At 43.1% G+C, this 25,949-nt stretch overlaps 1 protein-coding gene across 1 annotated transcript in view; it reads right to left on the bottom strand.

Moving 5' to 3' along the window:
- Window positions 1–3,940: 3,940 nt before the first annotated feature.
- LOC124777393 (serpin B3-like) overlaps window positions 3,941–25,949 on the bottom strand; it is a 71,376-nt gene continuing 49,367 nt past the window's right edge. The window contains exons 7-9 of the mRNA XM_047252785.1: window positions 22,735–22,876; window positions 11,700–11,865; window positions 3,941–4,113 (exon numbers count right to left, since the gene is read on the bottom strand). Coding sequence (XP_047108741.1) covers window positions 11,717–11,865; window positions 22,735–22,876 — 291 coding nt within the window. The 3' untranslated portion in view covers window positions 3,941–4,113; window positions 11,700–11,716. The remainder of the gene's footprint in view (window positions 4,114–11,699; window positions 11,866–22,734; window positions 22,877–25,949) is intronic.

Here is a 25,949-nt window from a genome sequence, read left to right as displayed (position 1 = left end):
GTTCAAATGGCTCTAAGCACTATGGGACTTAACATTTGACGTCATCAGTCCCCTAGACTTAGAACTACTTAAACCTAAGTAACCTAAGGACATCACACACATCCATGCCCGAGGCAAGATTAGATTTGATTTCGCAAATCCATTTCATTGGGTCTGTGTTAGATTTACTCCTGGTTTGTTTTAGATTTACTCCTGGTTTCATAGAATTCAACTATTTGCTTTGTAAGTCTGTCCGGATTCATTCTTTTGATGTGTCCATAGGATCTTAATCTGCGTTTTCTAATGTCACTGTAAATATTATTGTTTGATTTCCTATTTGCCTCTAAGTCGATACTGTTCATCTACAAGTTTTGGCATATTTTGCCATATTTTGTCTCCGTGAATTTTGGTGCTTGTTTGTTGCAAGTCATATATTCTGTCTTTTCAAAAGATACTAGCAGGCCGACGTTTTCCGCAGTTTCTTTCAGGAGTTCAGTCTGTTTTTTGGCTGTTGAAACATCGCGAGTTAAGATGGCTAGAACGTCTGCAAATAGTTAGCAATCTACTGTTAATTTTCCTCCGCCGAGAGTAATTGGTTGGTAAATCTTGAGGACTGATATCAGTTTGTGCCAGTCTTGTACCACCTTTACAAAGACGCAGTTGAACAGTAGTGGAGAGAGTTCATCTCCTTGTCTTACTCCTGTTTTGATCAGAAAAGGTTCCGAGATTTCTCCCATAAATTTGACTTTAGATTTTGTGTCTATCAATGTCTGTTGCATGATTACAAGTGTTTTCAGATCTTAACCCTGTTCTTTTCATATATGGAATAATGATTGGCGATCAACTGAATTGTAGGCTTTTTTAAAGTCAACAAATGTGCTAACTACATCTTTGTCACTTATTCTCTGATGTCTTAAGATTAGTTTTAAGTTCAGAATTTGCTCTGGACATGAACGGCCTGGTCTGAATCCTGCTTGATATTCTCCAATTTTTGTTTCTAGTTGTTGTTGTGCTCTATCGAGAAGGCACTGGGATAGAATTTTGTAAGCTACTGATATCAATGAGATTCCCCTATAGTTGTTTACATCCGATCTATCTCCTTTCTTGTGTAGAGTGTGAATTAATGCATTTTTTCAGTAGTCCGGAATTCGTCCTGTTTGCCAAATGTCTTGTATTATTTCGGTGATTTCTTTTATAGTATTTGGGCCTGCTGACACGAGGATTTCAGCTACGATTCCATCTTCACCTGCAGCTCTATTGTTTTTAAGTCGTTTGATCTTTTTGGTGATTTCGTCTACATCTGGTGATAATGAGTTTGGGTTTGTGGATTCAGGGTGCTGAAGCGAAAATCTTTGTGTTGGTTCTGGGCAGTTCAGCAGTTTTTCAAAATATCTTGCAAGTTCTTCGCAATTTTCTTGGTTGTTCAGTGCAAGTTGCCCATTTCCTTTCTTGAAGCGAAGATTTTGCAGCTAATATCCTGTGAGTTTTGTTTGGAAATTCTTGTAAATATTTCGCGTGATGTGTCCTTCAGATTAATTGGGCTATCTCTTTCCTCACTGCCAAGAATGTTTTGTAATTCTTCTCAGTCTTTCTGCTGTCACAATTACTGTATGCGTTCTGTCGAGATTGGATTGCTTGTTCACATTCTTCGTTCCACCAAGAGTATTTTTTTTTCTGAGGTATCAGCGTTTGTGCGGTTTCGATTAATTTGCTTCTGAGTTGCTTCCAATTGTTGGAGGGCCTTTTCTCTAACTCTTCTGTGAAAGATGGTTAGATCCAGCTAGTGTCAAATTACGGAATTAGTGGCTTCCTTTCTGTGAGCCTCTGAGGCTTTAACTGTAGTTTGATTTTCGTTACGTATTGGTATGAGTCTACATTTGTACTCTTTCTTACTTGGATATTCATGATTTCTCTGTGGTTTGGATAGGAAATTGGTACATGGTCAATTTGGAATTCATCAATGAGTGAGTTGGGTGATCTCCATGTCATTTGTTTTGATAATTTCTTCTTGAAATACGTTGATATGATTTTAAGGTTGAATATCCTGCTGAATTCGACCAAGTTACTATTATTATTATTATTATTTATAAACATAATTAAGTTTGTACAGAACCCTCAAAGAGCTGCTTATTTCTTTATTCTGTCTGGAAAGATTCCGTTAATAATAAGTAGGTAATAGTTCATCGTGTAACTGACCCGTCAGGTTAGCTGTCAGCGCTAATGTGCTGCTTCCTGGACTCGGGTAGGCGCGACGACCCTGGATCGAATCCGCCTGGCGATTTACCGACGAAGGCCGGTGTGCCAGGCAGCCTGGATGTGGTTTTTAGGCGGCTTTCCACATCCTACTAGGTGAATACCAGGCTGGTCCCGCGTCACGACTCAGCTACACAACTCGCAGACATTTGAACACATTCGCACTATTCCCTGGACTGCACTAGAGGCAGACAGGTGGTGTACACTAATTCCGTCCCAGGGAGGATGGGGGGGGGGGGGGGTATGGGGTGGCGGTAAGAAGAGCATCTGGCCCCCCCTTTAACATTAACCTTGCTAAATCTGAACCTAACCGTGCCCACCCTGCGACACCACAGGATAAAGCCACAAGCAGAAGAAGAAGTTCATTGTGTAACTAAACTTTTCATGTGGAATAATAAAAAAAACCATTGGATATAGCTTATAAAGAACAGGAACATTCATAGTAAAAGAAAAATAATTAATTTATCTCTTTCATAAAGTTTAAATTTCCTCAAGTAAATCGCCGAGTTCAATTATGGCTTCATTCAGCCTCGCATTGGACTAATGCGTTAAGAGTATGATGGCTTGCTTCTATTTCCTCCAGTTCTGCGATAATGCACACATCAAATTATCATAGCTCGTTCGTAAGCGTTACCTTTAATTCTTTACGATTTACTTAAACTTATGGAATGTTTGATGATGTAGTAATATAAAAATTTCTGATTAATCTCGTGTATAATTTTGCTGTAGACGAATTTTGAAATGCTCTGATTGCTCAATGTCAAACACATACATAACTGACTTGTAAAATGGTCCATGATACTTACGATACTTACCATTTCGAAATATCTCTGACATCACACAGATAGTGCCTTTAAAGAATAGGGATTTTTAAATTTGTTAACAACAAATGAGAAATGAAGAACAGAAGTCTCCGCAATCGACGATTGATAGTCCTCGAGAATAATAATCGCTCAGTTACAATAGATTATCAGATGAAACCGACTTCTGCGTACCTAGATGATGATGAGTTTGTGATTAGGCGAAGCTCTGTCGTTATATTTTCATACACCTTCTACTTAATGCTGGATAGTTAACTTAAGTACTTCCGTCAGATATCAGTGTATAACGCTTCTTTAAATTAGCGTTACATTAAAGTTGTAAGAATATTCTATTGTCACTTTGTTCATCTCTTAGTACCTTTTACTGGCTTCCAGTTATTACTTACATTAGCGTACATTCATCACAGACATCTTAGCCATCAAAATCAAAAATCTTGATGAAACAGTGTACCTGTATAGCGATTCTGAGATAGTGACGGCGAAACTTATTTGAGTGTATATTGAAACAGTATTATCATCACTTGCATCAAAGTTCGCTGACGAGCTATCCATCTATTAGGTCGTTTAATGTAAAATATTCATGTCCACTATTTAGACCTTAGGGACTGTTAAAGATTTCACTCACAAGAGTACTAAAATACAAAAAGTTGACCCACAGGCAACATTAAGAAAGCGAGAGATCTAAAATGTGTCGTTTCATTATAAATGTATTTGCTCTCACATTTACGACCATCGAAATATCGCGCAGATATCGCTCATATCAGGCTTTTCCACTTGGAAAGTGACAAAATAAAACACTTCCAATTACCTTGTTTCTTCTCTGACAATGCTTGAAAAATAATGAGTCAAGGATATAGACGTACGAAAATAATACAGTGTTTTGTAATTCGGCAGCATTTTAATCTGTTATTATACATATAAAATGGATATACAAAGAGGCACCACACTGAGAACAGTGTTTGTCGATTTACTTTCAGATAGTTACGCAAATTAGCCACGCAGATTGGCCGCCTCCATGCTAGAGATCTTCGGGTAAGAAAATTCTTCAGGACACGATAAGCTGAAACAGGTAAAGGTAACGTTAGCAAACTGCATGAAATTCAATGAAACTGAATTGAACATCATTAACTGATTCTCTATCGACATAGTCACCAGCTGTTCTCTAATTCAAGTACAGACTGCACTAATTCGATGTACGTTACTGGCCACTAATTGCAACGCCATTGAGTGTACGTTAAAGACGGTGTTACTATCAGTTGCATCAATGTTCACTGACGTACATGTTACATCTTTTAATATAAAATATCCGTGTCCATTATTTAGACCTTAGACAATCCAACAAACGTCAAGTTGGCGTTAAGTGTAGTTCATGCTTGGCTACACAAATTATTTGCAGTGCCGCGAAATCTTACGAAGTAGGTAGGTAAAAGACCATCTGCATTGTTTATATAGGGAAAGATTAAGAAACGAGTTTCTAATTCAAAACCCGCGTTTTAACGTTGTCTGCTTGTGAGAAAGTTGTGCTGCGCTTCGTGTATGAAGCATAAATGACTGCCACTACGTACACCAACCTTGTAGCGACAGGATCATTGGCTATTGAGAATGCGCTTCACCGTTCTGCAGTATTGTTACTCGGGTTGCTTGGAATTCACGACTGTCATGCAAATCCGAAATCGATGGGTTCAGGAGAGTCATAATATCACGCATCGTCTCAACAGCACGATGCGTCTAGCGTCCTAAATGACAGAAACACACTGACGGAAAAAAATCGCTCCGAGAAGGAGTTGTTCGACAAAACGAAAGTCGGTAGGCGTCTTTCTACATCTGTTCAGTTTTCTTATCAGTCGCATAAGGGTGGTTGATGGAAATCAGGTTAACTCTAAATACACTCTGTAACGGTCGTGAGCGTTAGTTACCTTTGAGATTGGACGTAGTGAGTTTATGTTAAGAGTGCGTTAAGGCGACCGAAACCCCATTATCAGGTACCTCACTTAGCTTGAACGAGGTAATGTAATTGGGCTATGAGAAGCTGGGCGTCTCTTCAACGATATTGTAGAAAGTCTCGGCAGGAATGCTGCCACTGTATCTGATTGCTGGCTACGGTGTCACGGAAATGTACGGTCGCAAGAAGACCGTGCTCTGGGCGGCCAAGTACGAGGTGCATTCAAGTTCTAAGGCCTCCGATTTTTTTTCTAATTAACTACTCACTCGAAATCGATGAAACTGGCGTTACTTCTCGACGTAATCGCCCAGCAGACGTACACATTTTTCACAACGCTGACGCCATGATTCCATGGCAGCGGCGAAGGCTTCTTTAGGAGTCTGTTTTGACCACTGGAAAATCGCTGAGGCAATAAATAGCAGCACGGCTGGTGAATGTGCGGCCACGGAGAGTGCCTTTCATTGTTGGAAAAAGCCAAAAGTCACTAGGAGCCAGGTCTGGTGAGTAGGGAGCATGAGGAATCACTTCAAAGTTGTTATCACGAAGAAACTGTTGCGTATCGTTAGCTCGATGTGCGGGTGCGTTGTCTTGGTGAAACAGCACACGCGCAGCTTTTCTCGGACGTTTTTGTTGCAGTGCAGGAAGGAATTTGTTCTTCAAAGCATTTTCTTAGGATGCACCTGTTACCGTAGTGCCCTTTGGAACGCAATGGGTAGCGATTACGCCCTCGCTGTCCCAGAACATGGACACCATCATTTTTTGAGCACTGGCAGTTACCCGAAATTTTTTTGGTGGCGGTGGATGTGTGTGCTTCCATTGAGCTGACTGGCGCCTTGTTTCTGGATTGAAAAATGGCATCCACGTCTCATCCATTGTCACAACCGACGATAAGAAAGTCCCATTCATGCTGTCGTTGCGTGTCAACATTGCTTGGCAACATGCCACACGGGCAGCCGTGTGGTCGTCCGTCAGCATTCGTGGCACCCACCTGGATGACACTTTTCGCATTTTCAGGTCATCATGCAGGATTGTGTGCACAGAACCCACAGAAATGCCAACTCTGGAGGCGATCTGTTCAACAGTCATTCAGCGATCCCCCAAAACAATTCTCTCCACTTTCTCAATCATGTCGTCAGACCGGCTTGTGTGAGCCCGAGGTTGTTTCGGTTTGTTGTCACATGATGTTCTGCTTTCATTAAACTGTCGCACCCACGAACACACTTTCGACACATCCATAACTCCATCACCACATGTCTCCTTCAACTGTCGATGAATTTCAATTGGTTTCACACCACACAAATTCAGAAAACGAATGATTGCACGCTGTTCAAGTAAGGAAAACGTAGCCATTTTAAGTATTTAAAACAGTTCTCATTCTCGCCGCTGGCGGTAAAATTCCATCTGCCGTACGGTGCTGCCATCTCTGGGATGTACTGACAATGAACGTGGCCTCACTTTAAAACAATGCGCATGTTTCTATCTCTTTCCAGTCCGGAGAAAAAAAATCAGAGGCCTTAGAACTTGAATGCACCTCATAGAGAGGGAAGACCATCGTGTTTGGCGTTTGGCGCTGGTGCTTCGTATTGCATTTGCAGCAGCAATAGGGGCAGCAGTGGGCACCGCAGCGAGTCAACGAACTACTGCAAATCAGTTACTTCAAGGGCAGCTCTGAGCCAGTATCGTGTATCCTACCGACCCCAGACCACCGCCATTTGAGACTTCAGTAGTTTCCGACGCTAGTTCTTTGGAGGGCAGGGTGGAGGTCTGTTGTATTTTCTGATGGAAGCTGGATCTGCCTCGCTGCCAGTGATGGCTCAGTGTTATTTAAGAGGAGACCATTTGAAGGCCTGCAACCAATTTGTCTGCGTGCTAGATGCGCTTGACCTACACCTGGAATTATAGTCTGGGGGTGTGATTTCGCGTGACACCAGGAGCACTTCGATGGTTATTCCACGCACCCAGACTGCAAATTACTATAGGTGATTCAACCAGTTGCGCTACCACTTATGAAACAGGGGCTGTTTTCCAAAAGGACAGCGCTCGCCCACATACCGCTTTTGTAACCCAGCATGTTCTACAGAGTGTGAGCATGTAGCTTTGGGCTGCTTGATGACCAGATCTGTCTCCAATCGAGCATGTATGACACATCATCGGACGACAACTGCAGCATCATCCACAAACAGCATTAACCGTTCCTGTATTGACCGACTAAGTGCACCAGGCAGAGAATTTCCCCCCGCAAACTGATATCCGGCACTCACACAACGCAATGCATGCACATTTGCAAGCTTGCACTCAACATTCTGACTGTTCATCGGTTATTAATGTACCAGCATTTTACATCTGCAATGACTTACCTCGTGCTTACAATAACCTGTGATCTTGAATATGTTACCTGGACAAATGTATTCCCAAAATTTCGTTACAATACATTAATAATCTTTCGGTGTTGCGATTTTTTTTTCCGTCAGTGGATTGTCTCGGCCATGCAGCATCGTTCAGCCACGTCATGTACCTTGAGTCATCAAATGGGCTTCTTTGGTACTGGATGTCATGTCCTTTAGCCAGAAAACGTATTATTAAAAGCTTTTATATTTTTCCCTATTCCTATTTACAAATTTATCACCTGGATTTTGAAGAATAAAGAACGTGAAAATGAAAGGTCTGTATAAGGAATTATAGAAAATTGGAAGGTGTGTTTAACGTAGGATACTTTTCACTTGTTTGCCCATCGCTGGAACTGGAAAACCACAGGAAGGAGGCAGAGGGGCCACTAAGAACCGAAATATGACGGTACAACTATTTATGCCGACCGTTAAATTCGACTTCATACGAGGGCTGGAACTTTAATAGTGGCATCTATTTATTTACAGATAGTACAAAATAGACACGTGTTTCAAAGTTTTACTGACCTTCAAAGTAGTCACCAGCACTGTTTATAGCCCGTTGCCAGCGATGTGGAAGTCGTAGGATACTCTTAGCAGTGCCAGTTGTGTTGACAGTTCGAGCGGCGCGGTCTATAGCCAGACGAATTTGTAGCAGTTCTGAAGCGAATGCCTTGAAGTGTTTCCTTCAGTTTAGAAATCGAGTTGAACTCACGAGGGCTTAAGTCAGGGGAGTGCAGTAGGCGGTATAGCACTCAGCAGCCCCATAAGTCAAACAAATTAGTAACAGCTTGCACTGTACATGCTTGAGCATTGTCCTGCAAAATGATGGTCAGTTCCTGCAGAAAGTGTCATCACTATTGTCTCTATGCTGTTCATTTTTGGAACACAACCTGCTACCAGCTTAGAGACGAGCTGTAAATAAATAGTTGCCACTATTAAAGTTTCAACCCTCGTATACCAAACGTATTTTATTTACGAGGGCGGTTCAGAAAGTAACCTCTGATTGGTCACAGTGCGGGTTGTGGGGGGAGTAGCGACGCCATCTGTGCGTTCACACACTCAACAGGTCAGTCGGCATCAAGCCGTGGTCGAGTGAACGTCGTACCTGCGCTAGTTTAGTTTTTGTGGCAGTTTGAAATGTGTGCTGCAATAGAAAACCCAGCCAAATGTGAAGTGCATGCTGTCATAAGGTTTTTTACAGCCAAAGGATATTCTGCAGCAGCTATTCATCGTGAGCTTTGTGCCGTGTACGGACCAAGAGTTATGAGTGAAGGAGTTATCCGTGAATGGATACGTTTATTTAAAAGTGGACGAGAAAACGTTCATGATGAAGAGATGAGTGGTAGACCATTATTGGTGACTGACGAACTCGTTCGTGAAAATCGACGTTTCTCAATGTCGGAGTTGTCTACTGGTTTTCCACAGATTTCTAAGACTCTCTTGTACGAGATAGTGACAGCAAGATTGGGTTACCATAAGTTCTGTGCACGATGGGTGCCCAAAATTCTTACCGACCACCACAAAACTCAAAGAATGGCCTCTGCATTAGACTTTCTGTCACGTTATGAGGACGAAGGAGAACCATTGTTAAACAGAATCGTGACCGGTGACGAAACCTGGATTAAGTACGTGAACCCTGAGACAAAAGAACAATCAAAGATATGGGCACTTTCAAATTCGCCTACCAAACCAAGAAAAGCCTCGCAAGATTTTTCTGCCAGAAAACTGATGGCAACGGTGTTTTGGGATGCCAAAGGGGTGTTGTTGGTTGAATTCATGGAACGTGGTACGACCATTAATCAAGATGTGTACTGTGAAACAATAAAAAAGTTACGACGGGCTATACAGAACAAACGCCGTGGTATGCTGACTTCCGGTATCGTTTTTTTGCACGATAACGTCCGTCCTCACTCTGCTCGCAGAACAACGGCCCTTCTTGAGTCCTTCAAGTGGGACGTTGTCAACCATCCACCTTACAGCCCAGACCTGGCAGCAAGTGATTATCACCTCTTCATGCATTTGAAGAAATGGCTCGGGTCACAGCGGTTTGATGACGACGAAGAGCTCAAAGATGCGGTCACAGGCTGGCTCCAGGCATAAGCGGGTGATTTTTATGCAGAAGGAATTTCAAAGCTTGTGAAGAGATACGATAAGTGCCTCAATCGCTATGGAGACTATGTAGAAAAATAGTGCAAAGACGTAGTTGTAAGATGTATATACTAAAATATTTTTATTTAACTTGGTGTATTTTTTTAAATCAACCGGAGGTTACTTTCTGAACGGCCCTCATATAATGATGTGTTGTGTTACACAATAAAAAAATCGGCAAGGAAAGATTTTGAGTACTGTTGAATGAACGTCTTGTTTCCTGATTTACCAACCTGTGTTTCTTATATTACAATGAAGAGCCAAAGAAACTGGTACACGCGCCTAACATCGCATAGGGTCCCCGCGAGCATGCAGAAGTGCCACAATAGGACGTGGCATGGACTCGACTAATGTCTGACGTAGTGGTCGAGGAATGGGCACCAAGAATCCCGCACGGCTGTCCATAAATCCATAAGAGTACGAAAGGGTGGAGATCTCTTCTCAACAGCAAATTGCAAGGCATCCCAGATACGCTCAATAACGTTCATGTCTGGGGAGTTTGGTGGCCAGCGGAAGTGTTTAAACTCAGAGGTGTGTTCCTGGAGCCACTCTGTGGCAATTCTGGGCGTGTGGCATTGTCCTGCTGGAATTGCTCAAGTCCGTCGGAATGCACAATGGACATGAATGGATGCACGTCATCAGACAGGATGCTTACATATGTGTCACCTGTCAGAGTCGTATCTAGACGTTTATCAAAACTAGACATAATTGTCTGAATGGGAATTTCGCGATCGTTCATTAATAAAATATGACGTCTCAGTCTTCGATCGCTATACTTTATTTTCAATTACCATAAGTGACAGCGAACCGAGTGTTCTGTACGGACAAGTTACTCTGTAACTACAATATGTGATCTGAAGATGGGCAGCTAGCCCGAAACCGGTAATTGAAAATAAAGTATAGCGATCGAAGACTGAAACGTCATATCATATTTTATTGTATCTCGACGTATCAGTCCAACTGCACATGCCCCTTTACAGAGGCTCCAGCAGCTTGAAAGGTCCCTTGCTGATATGCAAGGTCCATGGATTCATCAGGTTGTACCCATACCCGTACACGTCCATCCACTCAATACAATTTGAAACTAGACTCTTTGGACCAGGCAACATATTTCCTTCCATTCATCACAGTGCAATGTCGGTGTTGGCGGGTCCAGGCGAGGCGTAAAGCTTTGTGTCTTGCAGTCATCAAGAGCTCACGAGTGGGCCTTCGTCTCTGAAAGTCAATATTGATGATGTTTCGTTGAAGGGTTCTCACGCTGACACTTGTTGATGGTCCAGCATTGAAATCTGTAGCAATTTGCGGAAGGATTGCACTTCTGTCACATTGAACGATTCTCTTCAGTCGTCATCGGTCCCGTTCTTGCAGGATTTTTCGGAGATCTGATGTTTTACCAGATTCCTGACATTCACGGTACACTCATGAAATGGTCGTACGGGAAAATCTCCACTTCATCACTACCTCGAAGATTCTGTGTCTCATCACTCGTGCGCGAACTATATAACACCATGTTCAAATTCACTTAGATCTTGATAACCTGCCATTGCAGCAGCAGTGACCGATCTAACAACTGTGCCAGACACTTGTTGTCTTACATGGGTGTTGCCGACCGTAGCGCCGTATTCTGTCTGTTTACAAATCTCTTTACCAGTTTCTTTGGAGCTTCAGTGTATTTTGGTTATTTTCTATTCGGATTCCCTATTTCTTGTGGCTATGATCTTATAGTATACTGATGTTATTTGGATCATTATTATCAAATGAAAGTTTTTATATGTGTCAATTCAGTTCATGTAACATTTCATGCTCCTGCAACCAGATAACCAATCTAGTTAGAACAGAGCCATTAGCATTTGGCTCAAAATTCTACGCTTTGAGTAGGCGTTTGAATTCAGTGATTTTAAGTTAGATACGTCTATATTTGCCTTTACAACTATCGTCGACCTGCCGAACTAACAATCTCTTGTTACACGCTTAAACGAAACGGGCGTCATGGCCAACACAATGAGATATTGTCCTGTGGCGCTGTGTCTACCCGTGTAGAGGAACCTTTTGTTGCACACAGCACCAAAGAGTGATCATTAATTAATAATATCACCTACCGTTTAGTGGGCCTGACTTCCTTTTCTGCAAGTAAATTACTGGTACGTTATGATCACTGGAGAAGCTTACCAGCCATTTTTGAGTAGTTAAGGAGGCGGCGAGGAGTAACGTCCGGCGAAGAGAACCAGTCGCGTCTGCTCGTGCAGTATGAAGAACAGGAAGGGGTGGTCGGCCTTAAACACGATCTGCTCCGAACGCCCACCTCCCACAGATGTGACTGATGAGAAACTAACAACTGCAGACAAAAGAATAGAGGAATTAAACAATCTCATTCGTTTAGGATACCATGGTATATAGGAAACACATGGCGGCTGCATCAAATGGTTCAAATGGCTCTGAGCACAATGGGACTTAACATCTGAGGTCATCAGTCCCCTAAACTTAGAACTACTTAAACCTAACTAACCTAAGGACATCACACACATCGATGCTCGAGGCAGGATTCGAACCTGCGACCGTAGAAGTCGCGCGGTTCCGGACTGAAGCGCCTAGAACCGCTCGGCCATCGCGGCCGGCTGCGGCTGCATCACACAAGTAGGCCACCTCAAATGTTTTACAAGTATCGACGCCGATGTTATGATTTATATCGTTACAATGAGTGCTTGCTTGTGATACGAGGGGCGTTCAGAAAGTAAGCTCCGATCGGTCGCGAAATGGAAGCGACTATGAAAATCCGATAAAGCTTTGCACAGATGTGTTGGGTAGTGTCTCTAGTATAACCCCAGTTAGCATCACGTCGCTCTTCTCATTTCTGAGCTCGCAGTGAGTGCGTAAAGATGTCTAGAAAATAGTGTCTGCCGCCAAGTACGAGGGCCTGGTGAGAAATTTCGCCTGAAGCTATGCAGCTAACATTACATAAGTGTCGTGCTGTTTCTTCTTCAAGACAATTCTCAGCCGCATTCTGCAGGGGCAATGAAGATGCTCCTGCATCGTTTTCAAATGGAAATGTGAGATTACCCACAATACAGTCCGCAATTGTCTCCCCCTGAGTTTCATCTCTGGTCACATGAACCGCTGTCTTTGAAGACAACATTTTGACACAGACAACGAGGTGTAGGCCAGCGTGGAGAATTGGCGGAAAGCACTGGCGGCTGCCTTCTATGATGAGGCTATTGAAAAGTTGGTACAACGCTATGACAAAAGTCTAAGTCAGAACGGCGACTACGTAGAGAAGTAGCTGAAAGGTGTAGCTAATTGTTACAAGTAAAACATTTCTGATGTTCACTGTGGTTTCAATTTGGCAATCAATCGGAGCTTACTTTCTGAACAGGCCTCGTATTTTCTGCATTTCTTTTCTAAACATATATATCGTGATTTCTGCCGGTCGTGTCTAAGTCTCATGATAGGGAGCGAGCAGTGAACCACTGCAAAACTCGATGAGTGATTTTAGAGAATTATGTTAGGTCTTGTGAGCCGTATTTTTTTAAATTTTTCCTACTAAGTAGATATTCCAATACTGTTGTACGCCAAGAAACATCTAATGAATGCACGAGAAAGGGAAATCCTTAATATACTACCAAAGCTGTCGAATTTTTCGGAGTGGTGTGCTGATCAGTTCATATGCTAGAAAATTGTTTGCTAAAAATATCACTAACTTCTAACGTATTCCCCCAGTCGTTATGACGCGTCCTTGCCGCTTGCCATGCACAGAGATATCTGACAGATTAAAGTGCCTGTGAACCCAGGTCCTGCAAGGTAAGGAGATCCCGGATGAAGTCACGATTAAACAGAATAACATTCGTCATATATGCCCTCAAATATTTCAGTGAGGAAGGGGTAATCTCTACTCTAGAATACACAAACAACTGTTAACTGTACTAAATCTTTTTACTACAGAATCACCATACACATTGGGGTCAAGTGTGTAGTTGGTGACGTTGGAAAATCCTCTATAAGTAGGAAGATCCTGACAATGAATTCACAAACTAAACGAAAGTAATCGTGATAAACATGAACACGTAACAAACTTTCAAAAGCGTTCCTACATGAGAAAAGAACCCCTAGTGTGACTGTAATCTGGTAGTCAGGGAGAGGCAGGATAAGGCAACGATTGTGGATGGGGCCATGATCAGCTACCATTGGCTACAGTAAACACATACACTTTATTTGAAGAAATAACTTTCAACAGTCATTTTAAAAGATTTTGCTACACTGACGGCTGAAGGCCTTACTAAGAAATAATTAAATTTTTTTTTTTTTTTTTTTTTTTTTTTTTTTTTTTTTTTTTTTTTTTTTTTTTTTTTTAGTCAGGTGACAGCCACAAGCAACTTCAGAATACTCAACAGCTGAAGGCTTGAATTACAAGTGAGGAAGGCAGTTACATACTAACATTTACTAGACATTTTCTTCTTAAATAATCAAAAAACTGTAACAAGCTATAGTAATGGCCTTATTAAGAAAGAATTGCAGATTGTTTGCCGGCTGAAGGCCACAAGCAATGTTACACTCAATCAACGGCTGAAGGCCTGATTAAGAAAAAAATTCAAAATTATTCGTCGCCTGAAGGCCACAAGCAATTTCAGAATACTCAACGGCTTGAAGGCCTGAATTACAAGTAAGAAAGGCAATAACATGTTATAAACACTAAAATCTTTTTTAAACAATCTTAACCAACTGTAACAGGCTATAGTGAAGGCTGCAGACCCTATTAAGACAGAATTGAAAATTATTTGTCAGCTGAAAGCCACAAGCAATGTTACAAACAATTAACAGCTGAAGGCGTGAATTACAAGTGAGAAAGGCAATTGCATGTTATAACATTAGGGTAAATTTTAAACAATTATGACAACTTGACCAAGTAAGATGGAGTGATCCACAGACAGTGCTCCCTGATTCGACCTGGGGAAGGTCACTACAGCTGTGTAAGCGGTGTGACAGGCAGCCAAGAGTAATGTTCCCCTAAGGAGGGCAACTCAAGCTAGAGACGGTTTAAACGTCAATCAACCTTCTTAACAAATCCACCTAACGCCAGATAAACAGTACAAAGGTGCAATAATTCAGACGAGAGCGAAGTGACAGACAGCACTGCGTCTCCAGAATCCGGTGTTTAAAATATCAAAAGGTAGAAGGAACCACGATAACTCAGGTAGACAAGGGAAACAATTATCCATATCCCAATCAAAGAAGCTGTCAAATTACATGCCATGCAAGACAGCATCGGCAAGACGAAGGAATGCACTGCCGCAAAATACGGTAACCTCCAGGGCAGGTAACTGAGGCGTTAGCAGCCACTAGGCAGTAAGTTGCACTTCAGTAATAATAACACTAAATCCAAACTAACACCAAGTGGTAGAAGGCGGCTAACAGCTTCTGCCAACCTGGCAGACTCCACGTGTTGCAATTGGTCTCACCGACCCTGGGTACAACAACATGCAAATAACAGTGAGCTCTCCAACAGTGGAGGTTTCGCTACTGGATACGGTTCACTCAACTTGAAACGTCCTGGGTTCGGTTGTCGGCTACAGCCCCTCGATCCGACAGTGTCTGCACGCCGCCAGCGGTCCCGGCCTGCCCTCGCACTAAGGACCTCCTCGCTGCTCCGCACGATGACCTGGATATACTAGCCGTGGCATCAAAGATAGTGCCACAGTGCTGGCCATCGATAACTGCTCCTGCTGCCACTCGCAGAGAAACAATACTAGCAAACTCAGTGGCGCCATTAACACGAGAAGGAAACGAGACGCCACTATCGCTATTATAAGGCACCAAGTTATGAACGGCAAGAGCACGAACCACACATGGCTCAGTAACTTACAATACAATGACCACAAAGCAATTCACCCTCCAAAGTATTACGCTCACAATACTCCAATATACCCTATTGTCTATGCTATTTCAGCTGGACAATAACGTACACTCCTGGAAATTGAAATAAGAACACCGTGAATTCATTGTCCCAGGAAGGGGAAACTTTATTGACACATTCCTGGGGTCAGATACATCACATGATCACACTGACAGAACCACAGGCACATAGAAACAGGCAACAGAGCATGCACAATGTCGGCACTAGTACAGTGTATATCCACCTTTCGCAGCAATGCAGGCTGCTATTCTCCCATGGAGACGATCGTAGAGATGCTGGATGTAGTCCTGTGGAACGGCTTGCCATGCCATTTCCATCTGGCGCCACAGTTGGACCAGCGTTCGTGCTGGACGTGCAGACCGCGTGAGACGACGCTTCATCCAGTCCCAAACATGCTCCATGGGGGACAGATCCGGAGATCTTGCTGGACAGGGTAGTTGACTTACACCTTCTAGAGCACGTTGGGTGGCACGGGATACATGCGGACGTGCATTGTCCTGTTGGAACAGCAAGTTCCCTTGCCGGTCTAGGAATGGTAGAACGATGGGTTCGATGACGGTTTGGATGTACCATGCACTATTCAGTGTCCCCTCGACGATCACCAGTGGTGTACGGCCAGTGTAGGAGATCGCTCCCCACACCATGATGCCGGGTGTTGGCCCTGTGTGCCTCGGTCGTATGCAGTCCTGATTGTGGCGCTCACCTGCACGGCGCCAAACACGCATACGACCATCATTGGCACCAAGGCAGAAGCGACTCTCATCGCTGAAGACGACACGTCTCCATTCGTCCCTCCATTCACGCCTGTCGCGACACCACTGGAGGCGGGCTGCACGATGTTGGGGCGTGAGCGGAAGACGGCCTAACGGTGTGCGGGACCGTAGCCCAGCTTCATGGAGACGGTTGCGAATGGTCCTCGCCGATACCCCAGGAGCAACAGTGTCCCTAATTTGCTGGGAAGTGGCGGTGCGGTCCCCTACGGCACTGCGTAGGATCCTACGGTCTTGGCGTGCATCCGTGCGTCGCTGCGGTCCAGTCCCAGGTCGACGGGCACGTGCACCTTCCGCCGACCACTGGCGACAACATCGATGTACTGTGGAGACCTCACGCCCCACGTGTTGAGCAATTCGGCGGTACGTCCACCCGGCCTCCCGCATGCCCACTATATGCCCTCGCTCAAAGTCCGTCAACTGCACATACGGTTCACGTCCACGCTGTCGCGGCATGCTACCAGTGTTAAAGACTGCGATGGAGCTCCGTATGCCACGGCAAACTGGCTGACACTGACGGCGGCGGTGCACAAATGCTGCGCAGCTAGCGCCATTCGACGGCCAACACCGCGGTTCCTGGTGTGTCCGCTGTGCCGTGCGTGTGATCATTGCTTGTACAGCCCTCTCGCAGTGTCTGGAGCAAGTATGGTGGGTCTGACACACCGGTGTCAATGTGTTCTTTTTTCCATTTCCAGGAGTGTATATTTACGAATACCTTTCTCGACTTTTAAGCCCTATGAACACAGACACGAGACGTGGCTAGCATGGACAAGAGGGAATGAGAAGAAAATACGTAACACAACTCCAATCTCCAATAGAACTGAAGTGAACACACAAGCTATCGACTCTCTTACTGAGCGCCTGAGCAAACACGGTATTTACCATGCTTTAGCGGCGGCTGCTGTGGTCGGTAGTGGGTTATGGTGATGGCGGCGCATCGACGGTGTGCGGACCTGTAAACCTCAATACTATTCTGGCCTTGACTGCATCAGCTGTCGGTAACTGCCCGAGTTTTCGTAAGGCGAATAACTGTGTTTTTCCCTACCTAAACTATTGGAAATGTCCACTCGCTCTGGCTTAGCGCTGTGTGCATCTCTGAGCTCTTTAATTGTTCCACAGGATGTAACTAACCCGGGTCTAAATCCGTAATCTCCACTCCAGAGATGTTACTAGATTTTCGAGCCCTGTCAACGCAAGTGTTTACTAAAAAGCTCTTCTAGGCCCACAGAACAGGATGTGTTCCGTCTACCATGGCCCTGGTCTGAAGAGGCCTCTCTCCTTTCTACCCATGGCCCTAGTCTGTATACGTTTTTTTGTTCCCCCGCTGTACCTTGCGTTCATCCCCTACCACAAGACGTAGCGGCCAATGTCGATTGTGGTGTGACTTGCGTCGTTTCTAGGCTCAATGAAGCTTGAGAAGCGTATTGGGGGTGGAAACTATTTTCCTTCCGGCCTATAGCATTCACATTTCGCTCCTATACTCTCAGACTCCGCCCATACGCGAGCTGTCCATGTGCAACCTCGTGTTCTCCACGCTTTCATTAAGTGATATGAGAGTATTTGTTAAAAATAGCGATGCTTTCCACTGTGGCCGATTTTCCGTTTTGAAAAAAAAAAAAAGAAACATAGCTACAATATTTTTCGTGCTTTTCAGAGACCTCCCGTTGCGATTATGGCAGCATTCCTTTCCTAGAAGCTTCCCCAGGCATCAGGTGTGGTCTTTCTACGCATGTTCTGTTCCGCCGTCTTTGCCCCGCTGTTAACTTTATTCTGTGCGACTCAACATTTTTCGTAAATGCGAGTTCAGTGTATTGGTCCTCCAAGAGCGGCCAAGCGGCCCCCTGCTATGCTAAAATGTTTCTTTCTGTTCCACGCAGGCGTGAGTCAGAGAAGCTCGCTTAATGGCTTATTGTTAGCTAATGGTGCCTGCCTGCCCGTTGCAAAGGTTCGGCTTTTTTTATGGCCCCTCTAGAAATGCGTTCCGTGTTCTACTTTTCTCGACGGCTGGGAACTCCCTGCATCCACTTCAGTTCAAAGTGATTGCGATACTACGTGACTATTAACCTGCAAGGTAGGGAATGTTTGTTAGTATCGAGTTCATGTCGGCAATTATAGTGCCCCTTTTGACATATTCAACCCGATATATTTGAAGTAACTAATAAAAGGACCCTGAATAATATTATATGGACATAAACGACAAAATTAATTATGAAAATGTATTAAATTAGCTTCAAAGAAAGACTACATCGATTGCGATGTAATAAAAATACATTATTTATATTAGATGAGATCATAGTGCATAACGTTCTCGAAACTAACATTATCTTTGTCATTATATATAAGAGAAAAAAGATATTTAAAATCACTTCGAGTAAGATCATTTCTTCTGCTGTATGTAAGGTACCCTTTCTATTGTAAACCGGTAGCTTTTGTTTTATTTGTTCTCGTACGTAGCAAATAATTCAAGTGTGTATTCTGTGCTTAGTGGAAATATATTTACAAAAAGTAAGTTCAATGTGTTACTTAAAGAACCCACGCAAAAAATTCTTCCTGAATTAATAATTGCAAGAAGTTATTTAGTATTTTCTCAGTCTCTGCGAAGCAAGCAGCGGTGATCTTTGACTGGCAACGATTGGCCGCCATTACGCGGCGTATTTAAATTTTATTTTTTTGTGTAACAAATCACCACAGCCGGAGCAGAAGGAATCATTTCAAGTTATTCAATTAACTAAAATGCAAAGCTTCACTAATTTTATTTCGTCAAAAAATGCATACTTTCAAAGATACGATTTATTCTAGGTCAGTGAACTTAGCCTGCATTACATTTCGCCGAAAGCGTTTGAAATAATTTGTAAGGAGCCGGGCGCTCTTTTGAAACATAATTTAATATTTATCTTTGGCCACCTACAAATCAATATATATATATATATATATATATATATATATATATATATATATATATATATTATCCCTTTCTTGCGTTTCACTTAATAATAATAATAATTAATAACCACAGAAAGGAAGGGATAACATACCACGTATGAATGATTACTCTTTGTACTATGCAGATTAGTATCACTTTACTTGAACTAGAGCATGTGTGAACGTTTCTATATTTAAAATAATATGTTAAGTGCAAAATTATACCGCCAACTTACAAACTTACCATGAGATAAATTGAAATTATTGGTGATATAGGTTATTTAAGTCTTCTCACATGCCATATTTTCTTCCTGCTCAGCAGGATCATAGTGGGCCGGACCAGAATCTTAAAAAAATATGTAATATATGCTTTAGCGTAGCCCTTTTTCCAAAAATTGAAGTTTTACTGCCCACACCCGCTAATCCTGTTCCAGTCTATTTGCCAAATTTCTACTCAGTCGAACAACTACTAGATGGGCCACAAACGCCCTGCAACTGAAAAACAATATAAGTATCTATTAATTTTGTTCAAACAGTGCCTCCGTTGGCAGTGCTGATACACTCGACTACTAGCTTGGGTACTTAAAGATGTGTGCTTCGCTGGGTTCCTCGCCGTCTAATAGAAGACCATAAAGAGCAACGAAGGGCTACATGTGCGTAATTACTCGCTCGTTACGAGGATGATCATGACATTTTTTGTCGAACATCATCACAGGTGATAAGATATGGGTTCACCAGTTCGGACCGAAAACAAGACGGCAGTCCATATAGTATAGTGCCTCCAAACCACTTTTCCTTTGAAGAAGAGGGTCCAAAGCCCTACTATCAGCCGGGAGAGTCATGGCAACGGTCTTGTAAGGCTATGAAGGTGTTATACTGTTTGATATCCTCCCTCATGCTGCAACAATCATCTGGGGAGTGTATTCTGCTATCTTCAGGAAATAGAAGAAACGACTTCGTTGTGTTCATCGCCACAAAAATGCAGACGAACATCTCCTTCTCCATGACTACTCAACGCCTCACATACGTCTGCGCACCCGAGAGGAGCTCACAGTACCTCACTGAACAATTCTTACGATTTGGCACGTGGAATGGCAGGAGCTTGAATGTGGTAGGGAAGCTAGAAAATCTGAAAAGGGACAGATACAGTAGGGGCCAGTGAATGAAATGGAAAGAAACTAAGGATTTCTGTTCAGATGAGTGTAGGGTAATATCAACAGCAGCAGAAAATGGTATAATGGGAACAGGATTCGTTATGAATAGGAAGGTAAGGGCTCAAACTCTGGCAAGATGAAACGAGAGAAATTTTGCAAGTAAAACTCGTTAAAATACAAGATAATTTAATAATTAAAGACCATAGGAACGCAAAGGAAATTAGAGGGCATAATTCAATTTCCAAACACCTTAGGCAAAGAGGTAACAACAGCCTACTCTGTACATGAGAATTGATTGTAATATTAGATGTCAAGGTTGCCGGGGACTCCAATCATCAAGAAATATTTATTACAAAACTTGTAAGTGTAAGGAACATTTGCATGGAGGTAGAGTTATAAAGTCTGGAGTAACACATATGGGAAGAATTTAAATTACAGGCCCAATATTTCAGTGAATATTTTAATGAACCAGTTGAGTCAGATTCAGTTCACTTGGGTCGAACTGGTTGAAACTTTGTCTCTAGGTTTCGGGAACACACTTATAAATATGATTCTGCCCTTGATTGGCATTTATCACAGGATTTATCAGAGGATTTCATGTACCCCATGTTGAGTCTAAAAAGCGAGGGCTGGATATATTAGAGGAATCAGAAATCTTTATAAACCATTCGCGCAACCATCTATGATTTTAAACAAACAGCTGTCTTCTAGAGCCGGCCGCTGCAGTCGAGCGGTTCTAGGCACTTCAGTCCGGAACCACACGGCTGCTACCGGTCGCAGGTTCGAATCCTGCCTCGGGCATGGATGTGTGTGATGTCTTTAGGTTAGTTAGGTTTAAGTAGTTCTAAGTCTAGGGGACTGATGACCTCAGATGTTAAGTCTCATAGTGCTTCTTCTAGACGCAAGTGGTTCTCCAAAATGTTCAGCGAAATATTGGGCCTGTAGTTTCAAGCATTCCATTCGTATTACCCGAGTCTTTCTGTGGTGTCACCGCCAGACACCACACTTGCTAGGTGCTAGCCTTTAAATCGGCCGCGGTCCGTTAGTATACGTCGGACCCGCGTGTCGCCACTATCAGTGATTGTAGACCGAGCGCCGCCACACGGCAGGTCTAGAGAGACTTCCTAGCACTCGCCCCAGTTGTACAGCCGACTTTGCTAGCGATGGTTCACTGACAAAATACGTTCTCATTTGCCGAGACGATAGTTAGCATAGCCTTCAGCTACATCATTTGCTACGACCTAGCAAGGCGCCATTATCAGTTGCTATTGATATTGTAAATAATGTACAGACAAGAGCTACGTTCAACATTAATGGATTAAAGTTAAGTATTCCACCAGCTACATCCTTTTTTTCTAGTCTAACTTCCTTGTCCTGTTCCAGACCTCACGCCAGCCTGCGTGAGCTTAAACGCGTGTCTTTCGGCTTCCTCTACCATTAGTGGGTTGGCTCTCATGCCAATCCACAACAATTTCTATCTCTATTTCCATGCAGCTGCTCCCCATACTTATCAGTTTTGTTACACACATTTCTTGAGGGTTCGAGTCTCCGACATCCTTGATATCTAATATTATAACTACTGACGACGTAGCGAATTGGTTGTTGTTACGACTTAGCCTAATGCATTTGGAAATTTTATTATGTACCCTTTTTTTCTTTGCTTTCCTGTTGTCTTTCATTATTAAATTATTTTATCTTTTGACGAGTTTCACTTGCACGATCTTCCTCGCCTAATCTGGCGAAAGTTTGAGTCCTTGCCCTATCTTAAGACTGACACTCTGCTAACAACTGTAAAAGTTTAATTTTGTATGCTAAATGTCTTATGGAAAAGAACAAAAATGTTTCTGTTTTGTCATTACGTGGCACTACTTTTGTATTTATCACCGCCCTCTCGTGGCCTAAGTCATCTTCCTGGTTGTCGGGTTGTAGCTAGTCAGTTAATTTGCTTTGTTTGTTAGATACTGTCTTTATAGATCTGACGACCAAGATGTACAAGGCGTGTGTTTCAGCTGTTTGATTTCGACGATATTTGCTGTGTATTTCTGGTTTGCAGACAATCTGAGGATGGGTTCTATCCGAAACGTATCAAATGAAGTCATTGGTTTATGAGCTAGTGGCTGCTTGTTTAGTGGCAATACAGCAGCTGTGCAATTCTGATATTGTTTTGTCTGTACTGTGGCTTCCCACAGTCTAGAGATGTAATGGCAGATGGTTATTTCCGTTCTTACGCAAATGGAACAGGTGTTCATCTTGGCTTAAGGGACAACGCTCGATGGCAAATATTTCTTCTCGTTGGTGAAGCTAAAAGAAACGTGTTCAGTGCATGGACATTTATTTAACGTCACGTGGTCTGGATTCATGCTACAGGGCATAAGCAGGGTGAGTCCTCTCATGCAGCACAAATTAGCCCCCACCACCATTCACCAGTGACTCAGACCAGTGAATTAACTCACCTGTAGCAGCCGCTGCCTCCGTTCCTTCTTCGCCGACCTCGATGAAAGCCTTGTGCAAAACCATGTCCACGTGTAGCGGCACACTTCTGGTAATTCCAGTGAAGTTCGCCTTGAGCTCGCTGAACATGTCGGTCATACCAAGCTGAAAACCCATACGTGCAATATTACCTGTACAGCCACAACGAGGATGTACCCTGCAAATATCAATGGCTAACCTATTGTATGGGAGGAAAGCTTCTTGTCTGATACTTAAAATATGGTAGAGTTATTTCATTTTCCATCTCAATCTCATTCCCGAATGCAAATTGTTGAAGTAACTTAAGATTATGTAATAAATGAAGTTACTCATGGCTGATAATATGGAACATAAAATACTACATTTATTACTGCAGTCAGCCTCAAAATCAGGCCAATAGTTTCAGTTTTAATCAGTTTTAAAGGTAGCGCAGCAATGAAATTTAGAGACTAGCACAGGAGCCATTGTCACGAAGAAAATAGACTCTCAAAGTTACGTAGTGCCCATAGGACCAGTTCGAAAACATTTTTCCACAGAATCGGCATATCATTTGGCGCCACTCCTCGCCCTCCCCCCCCCCCCCTTTTCCCTCCTACACTTTCATTCATTCCAGTTTTCGCTATTAATTGTGATACGCATCGTATAAAGGGCGTTATTTTTACACCGGCAATTCCACAATCACATCTGCATTTTGCGACATTGCCGCATTATCATTTGTGCCTTCACGTTTCTATTTTCCCTCTGCATTTGCTATAAACTAAGAGCATCTTCTCGCTCACTGACATCTGCACCTCCGGCTCTTCTGCTACCGCTACTTTTTCACCATTACGGGGGTTGGGTTCTTTGGGGAAGGAGACCAGACAGCGAGGTCATCGGTCTCATCGGACTAGGGAAGGACGGGGAAGGAAGTCGGCCGTGCCCTTTCAAAGGAACCATCCCGGCATTTGCCTGGAGCGATTTAGGGAAATCACGGAAGACCTAAATCAGGATGGCCGGACGTGGGATTGAACCGTCGTCCTCCCGAATGCGAATCCAGTGTCTAACCACTGCGCCACCTCGCTCGGTTTCACCATTACGTGCCATCCCCATGTTTATTATATGGTCTCCTCTTCGTAACCGTTCTTTTGCCCTGCTCTGACTCCTCATCTGCATTCACTGACATTTTATTACAAGAAGTAATTTTGTTCTCACTATACTCAGCAATACATGACATATCAACACTGTATCCCAAACATACCATACACTAATACCTTACCAAAACTTTTGAACGACGACAAACAACCCAGTAGTAAAAATGAGACACAGGAAAGATGCAAAAAAGTGCTGAAAGAGAGCAACACAGGTTTAGTTAAATGCGTCAGCTACTTAAATTAAAGTTATTCAATTTTGTTTTATCTATCGAGGATACGACTCTAAATTAGTTTCTTCTCGTTCAAAAGCCAGCGGTTGCTAGATCGATGGCAGCGTATTTGTTTGACGAATGCTCTATCCTGCTGCGTGAGATTTTGGACAAAAATGCATATTCCGACTACCCATCAGAGTATCTCAAATTAGCGACTCCTGTGCAGGGTAGCCATTTTAAGTAAGACGCCGACTCGATTTAACAAACCTTTCGTTTATTTTTGTGGCGTGTTGTGAGTGGAATGACTGAGGGACAGATCGCTACCCATGAGCTTCAGATATATAATTGAATTTGTTGTGCAATGGATTGCATAATGAACAAAGGCATGCCCTCATAAGTGACTTCTGGGTGTTAAGTCTTACAAAATCATTAATGATTAATAAATGGGGTACGTTATCTATCTACTGGGTTGACAATATTGGTCAAGCTTCATTGTGTACGACTTTGTACTCAACGATAAGGAGAGACCGACTACAGAGTGCCTTTGTTCTTTTTTTCCTTTATTGAATTTCGATTCCCCTCGAAGAGGGCGGGCTGGCAGCAGCTTAGTATGCTCCTCTACAGCCTACAGAATTTGTAAAACATAAGATAAGAGACAATAAAAGCAGACGATAAAACGGTGACATAAATTGCAAAACGGCGGAAAATTGTGGAAAATTAAAACAATAAAACAAAACAAAAGGGAGGGGGCGATGCAAATAAAATACACAGGAATCTGACAGGTAAAATGGTGGACAGACAATTAAAAAAAACCTGCGACAGTCTGGTTGTTCGCAAGAGATATAAAAACCACACTCAGTGACAGCATGATGTCCGTTCGCAACACTTTGGAAAAGATGCACAGCACTTAACATGGCTGGAAACACTGCACTAAAAAGTCGTCACGAAGATGACACAACACAGCAAAGGGCAGATGGGGGGGGGGGGGGGATCTGGACAGATGAGGGGGGAAAATGAGGGAGGAGAGGAAAAACGAAAAGGGGGGGGGGACCGACTAAGGGAGAGGACTCATAATTGGGGGGGGGGGGGGGAGGCAGATCAGACACGAGAGGGAATGGGGAAAGGCAGAGGAGGGAAACACAAAAGGACTTGGGGGAGAGAAGGGAGGCAGAGAGAGGGTAGGTGAGGAAAAAACAGGATGGAAAGGGGGGGGGAGATGGAGCCCAGGAAAAGGACAGAGGATATGTCATGTACTGCTGAGTATAGTGAGGACAAAATTACTTCTTGTAATAAAATGTCAGTGAATGCAGACGAGGAGTCAGAGCAGGGCAAAAGGACAGTTACAAAGAGGAGACTATATAAGAAATATGAGGATGGCACGTAATGGTGAAAAAATAGCGGTAGCAGAAGAGCAGGAGGTGTAGATGGCACTGAGCGAGAAGATGCTCTTAGTTTATAGAGATTGCAGAGGGAAAATAGAAACGTGAAGGCACAAATGATAATGCGGCAATGTCACAAAATGCAGACATGATTGTGGAATTTCCGACGTAAAAATAACACCAGCCCAAATTTTACCACTTCTACTGATCCTCAGTTGAACCAGACCAGCTCAGCATAGGGAAAACCTTTTGAAGAGAAGGATAAGATTGATTTATCACTTGAGGTTATAGTAAAAACGATTGACGAAACATAAGAAATGTTGAGTAAACAGGAAGAAAGTTTGCTTCAACTTGGGCCCCAACTTGAACGCATCTGGATAATGCAGCAGCAGATTAGATGTGTAGAATGTCGGCAAGTGGTGCAAGTGGATCGTGTTGAGAGCGTGAAAAAACGATTAAATATGGAAGAGGAGTGACT

This window comes from Schistocerca piceifrons, chromosome 2 (genome assembly GCF_021461385.2).
Source record: "Schistocerca piceifrons isolate TAMUIC-IGC-003096 chromosome 2, iqSchPice1.1, whole genome shotgun sequence".
NCBI classification, from domain to species: Eukaryota; Metazoa; Arthropoda; class Insecta; order Orthoptera; family Acrididae; genus Schistocerca; species Schistocerca piceifrons.
The sequence above is the reverse complement of the archived record's forward strand: the minus strand, read 5'-3'. Positions and strand labels throughout refer to the sequence as shown.